Consider the following 11113-nt stretch of genomic DNA (forward strand, 5'->3'; position numbering starts at 1 on the left):
TAGGCCTTCACATAAAACTGGTGACACTCTTCCTCCAGAAGTGCAAAATTGAAAAGCAATATGTGTTTTTTTACTGAGAGACTGTCATTTGAAAGTTAGAGATATTAATGGTGTGCAGAGGGATACGAAAAAATGGTAAAACTTTACAAAGGGCTTTTGGGGAAATTTAAGACTGCGGAACAGCTGATTTGTGAATCAACGTTTCATATGATTTTTTTTTCCTCAAATTAAAACATGAGTGGGGGAAGATAAGTGATCAGATTTTGTCAAAAGTAAGAACACATTCGCTCTTCATCATACATGCATGGGTGTTGCCAACATCTGCACATGGGCGGCCCACTGTAAACTTTAGGCAAAAAACTGCAATTTTGAGGTGAATTCCACAAAACACAAAGGTGATATAGGCTACTCCACCATAATAGTGTCTCAGGATACCATGTTATCTCACCTGCTTGCCAGTGTTACATATTAGAGGTCTCGAACTTGCCAAGCAGTGAGTCAACAAACTGAAATTTGTTGAAAATTTTGTATTGAGAGTACTCACCTTTCCAGGACTGTGTATTCCCAATATCTAAAGGCTCTAAAAATTAGTGATATGATAACTTTGTCATCAGTGACAGAGCCACAGCTGGTGTCTACAGTTTTCAAATTAACTGAAAAGGGTTGCTTTCTGCTAAGATGATAATTGTGGATGTTTAGAAAATAATATTTACATGTTACTCACTTCACGTATTTCATCTGCAAACATGTATTTTCTCTCACTATGACTGCTAATGGGTTTTGCCACTTTGTAACAAAACTGTACATTTAGAGTGATAGACCTTTTGCTCAGTCTCTGTTCTGAAACAAGAGCTCTGTTTCATGATGAGCACATTAGCCTATAGAGGTATGAAAATTTGTGCAGGAGGTGGACACTTTCTATTCCCTTCCAACTGATAGTGAAAAAAGTGTTAACAGAAATGTCCTCAAATACACTTTGCTATGTGGAAAAAAGATAAAAGCTGATTTCAATGAAATTTTTTAAGAATGCTGCATACATAACAAACTAGTTTGGATACATTACATCTGCCAACCTGATCCCTGGAAGTAATTGGAAAGAGCGGTGCAGTAAGTGATAGGACATTTCTTGACAGTATTAAAATTTTCCACTGCTTGCTTAAGTCGTATCAATACATACTAGAGATGTGATATTAATTTTCAATCTAATCAACATGTCAGCATCTGAGAACAAAGTAACCCATTGTGGAAGCAGGATGATCTGATATTCATTATGTGCACCGTGCGAAAGTATGTACTCGTGCTTGTCATACCAAGTAAGTTAGGATGTGACAGCAGAAATATTTTGAAAGGCTCTCCTCCTTGAATTAATCACTGTATCACTTTTCTCTTGTCGCAAAAACAATTTTTGAGTCTGAACAAGGAAGGCGAATGTTACATTGTTTTCAGTCCGTACAAGTAAGACCTTTATACAGTGCATCCACCTGCATTTCTTCCTGCACAAAGTAAGCTGTTAAAAGCAAACTTGGATGCCCTATATAGTAACAGTGAGATCAGTATTGCAGCATACTTGTACAATTTTTGGAAACAGCTAACACCAAAGAATTTCCTGCTGCTCACTATGATCTTACAATTAGTACAGTCTGGAAATTCATAGTTAATACAGTTTTATAGGCATCACTCATACTACAAAATGAAAGGAAGGCTGCAGGTCAAGTGTTTGTTATAACCTGTGGGACATTTCATTATAGTTCACACCTACAATGCATTGCTTTTGAAATTTGATTGTAGTTATGATATATACAGTTATCAGTTTGTTGAAACTGCACAGCTTCGATATTCATGGAGTGAACATTAGAGTTTCTACAAAAAATGCATTTTCCATTTTCTCCGTAACCATTGTAACTTTGAGTGAAGATGAATTGGTAGTGACAGGCGGAGTTACATACAACCTTGAAGTTCACAAAATGCTTTTACCTGTAATGAAACAGGTGCAGGAATATTTTTAAGTAACGCTCATGTCACATTTTGGTACTTTTCAAAGCAATTAGCTTCTTTGGATAATCACTTGTTGAAATGAATTGTGGATGCTGTAGCTGCAAGAGGGCACATGTTCAGAGAACTAGGTCGTAGATTCTTTCAAAGAGTACGTAATGATCAAGACATTTTTCGAGCTAATGTATTCTTTACTTTGGTGAAGTACTCTTACAATATGATCTTTCAACCTATGTTGTTACCATTCATTGTCCTTTATGCCTCAAACATTGCAGACCTTTATAATTGTAGTTATTTTCAAGATACAATAAATTTTGCTTTCAATAAGAAGGAGATAACAAGAACTTAAGACAAGATTTGTCAAATGCTCTGCGGGGAAAAATTATCTTCCCAACATTGTTCTGAACATTCTGTAGTAGAATTGCAGTGTCAGCAAATTACTACGCACCACCACCCCAAGAATTCAATCATGTAACTAATTCAAATTTTAATTACTACATGCATTTGAGATTTACAATTGCAGTAGCATTAGCCTGGGTTTGTGACAGACATTAACTGTTACATTACATTGAAACAACATTTCTTGCCCACAGCTATATCAATTTATTCATTACAACCAATTTTGCTTGCTACAGACGATTGTTAAGGTTATAACACATTAGATGTACACCATGTTATTCAGAATGTATTCAAAAGCAACTGTAATGTCCAATTAATCTCCATGTATAACTAATTGCAACTGATTCCATTTCCTGTCAGTGAATGTTACAGATGCATCTGAATACATTCTGAATAACATGATCAGATGTACATAATCTTGAAGGTGGTCTGAAGTGACCAAAATCGATACAGCTGTGTGCAAGAAATGTTGTTCAGAAAGTTCTGAATAGCTGTAAATCACCACTTAACAAAACTCCGTTACATTTCAGTTGCTCAGTTCTTAACAGTTTATCTTCCATTTTGTGTTCATGTGCAGGTGAATGAAATAAACATTGATACAGTTAGTTAAGGTTTGAAACACAGGAGTAGAAGTTGAACACTTAGCACCTGTATTAAACTAAGTTCTGAAAGAATTTACTTACTGGCACCAAAGATAGTCCATACCAACATTGAGATTATAGTCTACTTGGTTCACATCACCGATCTGCAACTATGCTGCTATCACTAAGGTAACAATCTTATCATCCAAGGATCAATAAAACACATTAAATGATATAAAAAATATTTTATTTGATTATTAAGTCTCTTCAGGACACATTTCCATTACATACAGAAGTAACAAAAATGCTTGAAATCTTTCATAAACATAAGAAAACATATCTTAAGAAACAGAGGGAAACATTACACCAGTCATTACCAAAAATCAAAAAGAGTATAAATATATGACAACCATCATGTTGTACATGAACCCACATTATTATAGACAGACACCAGCTAAAGGAAAAACCTTGAACAGACATATACAACAAGACAAGGACATATGTACAATTCAACAAAAAGATGTGTAACATTTGGAAATAGTGGGTAATTTATCTTTGTACTCAACTGGAAATAAAGGATATGACAATGCTTCTAGGTGACATTTACATTCCTTAAGTTAAACACTATTCTACTTATGTGACAGGATTACTTAGTGATTTATCTTATGAGATGCTATACATCATCATTCTTTCTCTGTAACTCATTATGAAAAACAAAAGCTTTACTGTCAGCCAATCCCAATACAACAAGAATAATCAGTTAAGAAACTGTTTTTTTATATTTCATAATAAAATTACATAGTTAACAGAAATCCTTACAATTAAATCTGGACAGAGGAGATATCAACACTTTCACCAGGAAACCAACTGTTTCAAAAATAAATAAATAAAAATAGTAGAACATAGGGCCGTCCGAAGTGGCCGTGCGGTTAAAGGCGCTGCAGTCTGGAATCGCAAGACCGCTACGGTCGCAGGTTCGAATCCTGCCTCGGGCATGGATGTGTGTGATGTCCATAGGTTAGTTAGGTTTAACTAGTTCTAAGTTCTAGGGGACTAATGACCTCAGAAGTTGAGTCCCATAGTGCTCAGAGCCATAGCCAGTAGAACATAGGAGGAAAGTCCTGCTAACTAGCAGCTATGGGAGAGGCATGGGCCAGACCTTGTGGAAAAATTAGATGATACTAATGTTGACTTGGTTCCTGCTTATATGCAGTATGATGGCCCAACTGAACAGCTCCGTCAGGAGGGTCAATACACAGCTAGATCATCTGCTTCAGGCAACTACTTAGTCAGGCATAGGTTTGGTTCCTGTTGATGCATTGGTAGGTGGGACTTTACAAGGCATGGCCAGCATCTGAATAGCAAAGGGGTGAAAAGCAAAATCTTGAGGGGGGGGGGGGGATCAGGCACAAACTTGCGGGGGTAACTCGTTTTTAGGCTACGAACTTATGCTATTAGGGTTATTGCAAATTTTGGTGGTAAGCATATCAGTAAATTAGCTTACTATGCCTATTTTCATTCACTGCTTTCATATGCTGTCACATTTTGCGGTAATTCATCATTAAGAGAGAAAGTATTCATCGCACATAAGTGCAAATCAGAATAATGCCTGCAATCCATCTAAGATCAGCTTGCAGACCTTTATTTAAGGAACTCAGGATATTCACAGAACCTTCACTAAACAAATATTCACTTATGAACTTTTTTGTTGTTAATAATTCATCCCAATTCAAAAATAACAGCAAAGTGCATAGCTATAACAGTAAAATAAAGTATGATCTTCACTATTGTGGGTTATATCTGACTTTGGGATGAAAAGGGGTGAATTACACTGCCACAAAAATCTTTGTTCATTTACCTAATAGCATTAAAAGTCTGATAGCCAAACAACATTTGAATTTTTAGATATGATTTTTGCATATGAAGTAGTAATTGTAAAAAAAACTGTGTAACAATAACATTCCACTATTAAATGTAGTATTCATGAACTATGGAATAAGTATTAATTTAATGTAATGTAATGAGCAGCTCAGTCAAAAGGTAAAGGGCAATCCCATTCAGAATATGGTCACAGCTGTGGTGCCTCTTTCATAGTTTTACAGGATGTAATATGGCATGGTTAGTGTAAAGTTCTATATAGCATGCACAAAGCACAATCTCTCTGTTGGTAGCCTACAGCTGAAAGAGCAAATGTTCCCGAGTTAATTGCATATGGTGTTCTAATGCTACAATCTTGAGAAGAAATTATACCTATTAGTGCAAATGTGCTGTGTAACACCACTGTTGACTGTGGATGAATCTGGTGCAAGATCCCGTTATTTACTGCCTCACTACACACACACTAAGCGTCGTCTATGCAGGTTTTTCTTAGATCAGATACAAAAGTTTACTAGAAACACCAAACACAAGACGACAGTCTCATCATCAAAGCTTTTATCAATACAGTTTGGTGATTCTGACAGCTACTACAATTCCAGGAGAGTGTAGTTGTGGTTTATACTGACCACAGGTTGTGTGCCTTGCATGCTGGCCAGAAGTGGAGTCAGAGGACATGCGCAAAACATAAATGGCAATTCAATGTTGAAGAGTACTGTGTACACTGTGCTCAAAAATCTGCACATCCAAGCGCACAAAAAAAAAATCTCAGAGCTACTGGATGGTTTCCTTACTTGTCTTTTGCATATACATGGTCTCAGCTACTGTTTCCACTTCCCAAGAGGTCTTGTATAATCGTCTCAATTTCTGCACAGGATGGTGTTGCAAATGAATGTTCCTTCTTTTCACATGTCTTCCTTACTGATTGGAACTGTCTCTGAATCCTGCATGTCTCATTTGGTGGAGCTGAAGTTACTGGAAAATGTGGACCAACGAGTTCTTTATGCGATGCAATGCCTGCCCTCATTTCTTTAATTAATTTATCAAATGACACAAGGAGAGAGCCAGCAGTTTCACTGTTACCACTTCTTGCTAATTGTTGCACAATAGTCAGCCTGTCTTCCAAAGCAGCTCGGTAGTCAACACTGCTGCCAGCACCTGAAGTCTACTGAGCAACTATTTGTGTTAACTCCTGCACAGATGACTCTCTGCAGAACCTGTCTTGCATAGGGAGCTTTACAGTTCCTTTGCTGATTTCCACTGCATGAATGTGTTCACAGAGGTTACCCTTGATCAAATTGTCTGTGCAAGAACACACACAACTGTGCACACAGATCTGAAGAGAAATACAAAATAATACATAATACACACATGTAGATTAACATCTCTTAAATTGGCACAAATGGTTGTTACACCTAGGAATTTAACTGTTGAAAATAAGTGTACATACCTTGCACTCAGTACAGGACAATGGGCATGCAGTGCAAGAGTTCTCTGTATAGGTGACAGTATATGGGGGCCGATCAGAAACGGTGTATACATGCCATGTGCCATCTTCAACACAGTGTATCAGTTCCTTATTGATACCACAACCTCTTCTGTGACTCTTACTTATTTCAGCACTGCGTGTAGTTCTCTCTGTCCCCTTACAAAGCCTTATTAATCTTTGAAAAAGTGAGTCCCTCGTTCTGTGCAACAGGGCCTGGATACATTTATCTACTCTGTTATTTATTTTCTTCAGTAAGTATGAGTATTTAAGAGTTTTATGGTTTGCTTCTAAGAACATATTTGTATTAAGGCCAAGTCCAATTCTGTAGCTGTATGCCCACATATGTGCCCTCCATGAATATCTATCTTTAAAGTACTTGCCAAACTCCTCAGTTCCTTCCTCCTCTGCACACCAAGTAAGAAAGCCATCCAGCAGCTCTGAGAATTTCTCTCTATCTGTCTGTAAGTGCAAAGTTTTCAGAGCTTTGTATACAGTACTCTTCAGCATTGCATTCCCATTTACTTTTGCACATATATTCCGTCTCCATGCCCGATCAACGTGCCAGGTACATAACAACCTATGTTCACTATGGCCTATAACTACACTCCAGGCACTGTAGTAGCAGTCACAGTCATCAGACATGAATACCTATAAAAATCAAACACACATGTTAATGCTATAGTTATTTTCAGCAAGCAGTGGATCAAACATTCTCTAACGAAACTGTCTTCTTACCTTTGTTTTGATGTTTCCAATACATTTTTTAATCTGCTCAAAGAAAACTTGCATGGACCTTGTGTCAGTATGTGTACTGAGGCAATAAGAAACTGGACATCCAGCACCAAATTCATCCACGGGCAACAGTGTGGTCAGATAAAATTTATACTTATTAGTGCCATGTGTGCTGTCTATCAAAACTTTTTCCGCACAGAATTTTTTTGCCATTTTCTGCTGATACTCAGTCATAAGGACTATCATAAAGTCACTTTCTGATAATTTGTTTCCATTATCCTCAGTGCCTTGGGCTTTGTAATAAATCACCGGGGAATCTTTCCCTAGGCGCTCTTGTTGTCTCACCCACAGATCAACACTGGTTGCATCATCTTGGTGTGCACTACTATCGTCCAGCTTGTATTCTTTCCTAATATTTCTAATATCTTGTTTGCTTAAAAGATGAACTCTTCTGAAGAGTCCAACGTGAATGCTCTCTCTCACTTTCTTCAAAATTGTAGTATCAGGAACACCTTGTGCAATTAATTCAGCAACCATTGCCCTGTCAGCTGTGGTCAGATGTAGGCTACCCACAGAGAGACTGTGTCCTGTGTGTGTCCTGTAGAACTTGACATTAACCATGTTAGATGACACATTTTTTACTACCAAACAGGCAGGGCAAGTGCCGCCAATTTTGATTGAAGGTTCCCTTAACCTTTTGCCTGAAGCTGTTTTGTCAACATATCCAGAACGGTGGCAAACAAAATAATCACATTTCTGTTTTCCCCTTGGTCTTATGAAGGAAACCTTCTCTTCAGCTTCCATCTGTTCCTTCCACAGAAATAACTCTGAAAATAAAATTACAATGCATAAGTAATACAAACTTAAGTACAGCATTTGTGTGTTATTCTGAGGAAATAATTTAGTTGAAATACACAAGATAACACTGAGTAAGATCAAAACATATTAGCAGCTCTCTAATAATTATTATAAGCAAGGTGCCTGTGAAATAATGGTAATGGAGACAGTCTCTCCTACTCATGTGTCATAAGAATCTAAAAATGGTTGTGGTATGTACATACAATCAATGTCAGACTGCTTTATGCCAACATTCCAAACTAAGCCTAGGGCTACACTACAGATCAGCCTGTCACCACCACCAAGATTTAGAAACATGTAGCATGCTGGGGCAAATCCAGATTAACAACTTAACAAGTCCAACAGTTTAGAGTAGTTTTAAGTTATACATTGAAGATATATTGCCAATCATTGATTACCCTATGATACTTTCTTACCTATATTTACATAAATGACACCCAACATGAACACTAATAAATACTAAATCATATCATAAACTCACTGGAAAGTCCTACACATACAAACAATGTACAACATCAGTTATCTGGCAAATACAAATAATAAACTATACTTTTGTTTCCTCACCTTCCACAGAATTAAATGTCATTTCCTTGCACTCCATTTTCTGTTGGTGAACACACTCCAAATGGTGTATCAGTTCTTGCCTCCGAGAGCATCTAAATGTATTGCACTCGGTACATGTCATCTAAATAACAAAAAAAACAGGTTTTTGCTTAATATCTTAATAGCGTACTGCAATGGAAAAAGAACGTGTAAGCACAATTCATGCACTTATTCGTCCATCATGTTTCATACTGCCAATTATGAAGGAGAATCTTCAGGGATGTGGAACAACACAGTGAAGCCGCGGTGAGAAACTAGGCCCTGCATTACTTAAATATCTAAAATAAGTTATTTGTGCTTCATGAAACTACTTTAAAAATTTAGAGGAAAGGCCGCATCCCCGATATCACACTGGTGATATCTCCATAACGTTTTCGCCAATATAGCACGCTTCGCCAATATAGCACGCTTCACTATGAACCAGCCATCTGCTTGCAGTTACATTAAGATTCACGCAGCACTCATATGGTGACAGAGACGTAACCAACTTGCCTCCTACCTTTCCAGACGCGAAATTGTGTCTCTTCATGTGTTTGTTTACGTCTGTTACCAACTTGTCGCAGATATTACATATTTCTTTCCTAGGCTGTACATAAATATTCTTGCGATGCTTCATCCTCATATGTCGGTACAAGCTTTTTCTTGTATTAAAATTTGTTCCACACACTTCACACAAGCCTGCCACACCACGAGTCCGTTCAACATTATCCATAGTGTACCTTGCGACGATGAATTCATAAAAGCACCACACACCAAGATGGGTCCCGCGAAAATCATACGAAGCGTTCAAAGATCTACCTACAAGCAGGTACGTCTCATTGGCTCTTACCGCCAACCAATGAGATATCGGTGCCAGTTGAAATAGCTACGTATAATGCCTCGTATCATCGGTAAGTTAAAGGGTAACTCGCCTGTTGAAGATTCTGACGATGGCAATGATGTGATAAGTGCGAATCCCCCTCCTCTGATGGAGCTAATAAGTCAGTGGAAAACATTCAGTCAGTAGCATCTTTAATCCCCAGTGTTTCAGCGCAACAATTGATTGCGTTATAGGAGATAAAGATAATATTTACAACACAATCCTTAAGAAAAAAGAAACAAAGGAAAATAAGTGAATTTTTCCGTACATATGGAATCTGCCTTTTGCCATTCATCTATAATTCGAACTATATCATGTGAGGAAAGGATAATATGAGTTTCGCAGAAGCGATGCTCTCTAAATCCATACTGGTTAGTCGACATAAGCTTCTCAGTCACAAGAAAGTTTATTGGCGTAATGTTACATGGGTGCCGGACGGTGTGGCCGAGCGGTTCTAGGCGCTTCAGACTGGAACCGCGCGACCGCTACGGTCGCAGGTTCGAATCGTGCCTCGGGCCTGGATGTGTGTGACGTCCTTAGCTTAGTTAGGTTTAAGTAGTTCTAAGTTCTAGGGGACTGATGAAATCAGATGTTAACTCCCATTGTGCTCAGGGCCATTTGAACCATTTGTTACATAGGCGTACTGATCTCAAATCCGTGAACACGGTACACTCGCAGTCAACGTTATCACGACCCCTGGACTCCTTGCCCATGTACGTCTTCCCAGGGGTGAACTCGGTCCTGTCGTCAGCTTTATGGATAAGCGCGATCGCATCCAACAGCGCGTTTGGAGGAGCTCCTAGGAAAAGAGGGCATTCGGCGAATGGAATGCCATGTCATTTCTCCCATCTTAAGTTCCGTCGAGCCCATGTGGGATGCGTTATGGAGACGTACTGCAGCTCGTCCATGCACACTAAAGACTACCCAGCAGTTGTCAATCGCACTGGTTAAGAAATGGATCGCGCTACCACAAGTTACCAACCTCGTGGCTAGCACGTTGTAGAGCAAGCATTGCTGTCAGGGGTCATCGCACACTCTGTTAAGAACCATATCCCACCTTTTATAATGTCCAGGATTCCATCATAAATCGCTGTTACTTTAGCGTAATTTTATGTATACGAACTGAAGGGGTGAGCGAAAATTTGTACCAAGGCCGAGTGTCGAGCCTGGGTTTCTTGCTTAGTACGCAGGTACGTTAGCCACTAACCGACCTTGGCACAGCGGTTATCCCAACTGCACGGGTTCGATTCCCGGCTTTGGTACAAGTGGCGAGAGAAAATTAGTACCAAGGACAGGAATCGAACCCAGGTCTCTTGCTTACTAGGCATGTGTGTTAGCTGCTAACCGATCTTGGTACAGCGGTTCACACAACTGCAAGGGTGCAATTCCCGACCTTGATATCAATTTTCACTGCCCCTTCACTCTATGTACATAAAATCATATCTGTGTGAGACCAGTAAAGTCTCTGAAATTGTTTCATTTCATTCAGTGTAATTATGGTCCTCGAATAAAATGGGTTCGTCTCATTGTGAGCTTCATTCAGTTACCTTCTGTGCTATACTGTAGCAGTTCTTTCTATGTATCCGCCAACTTTTCTTGAGTTATGTTGCTTGGCAGTGAGATATCATGTGAAAGTAACCACCGTTTTTAAGTTTTGCACACTAGTGTAGTAACGGAGGTAGGGGCACGTTGTCACAGAGTAAACTAATTATTCACCCTCTTCGC

At 38.7% G+C, this 11113-nt stretch overlaps 1 protein-coding gene across 1 annotated transcript; it reads right to left on the minus strand.

Annotated features, from left to right (window-relative positions):
* Nucleotides 1–5609: 5609 nt before the first annotated feature.
* Nucleotides 5610–9233, minus strand: LOC126168482 (uncharacterized). The gene is made up of 5 exons (XM_049920559.1): nucleotides 9029–9233; nucleotides 8491–8611; nucleotides 7072–7895; nucleotides 6298–6984; nucleotides 5610–6183 (listed from the first exon to the last, which is right to left on the minus strand). Exons 1-5 carry the CDS (start codon nucleotides 9149–9151, stop codon nucleotides 6013–6015), a joined length of 1926 nt encoding a protein of 641 aa, XP_049776516.1. The 5' UTR covers nucleotides 9152–9233; the 3' UTR covers nucleotides 5610–6012.
* Between the last annotated feature and the right edge of the window lie 1880 nt (nucleotides 9234–11113).

Source organism: Schistocerca cancellata, chromosome 1 (genome assembly GCF_023864275.1).
Source record: "Schistocerca cancellata isolate TAMUIC-IGC-003103 chromosome 1, iqSchCanc2.1, whole genome shotgun sequence".
Classification (NCBI taxonomy): Eukaryota; Metazoa; Arthropoda; class Insecta; order Orthoptera; family Acrididae; genus Schistocerca; species Schistocerca cancellata.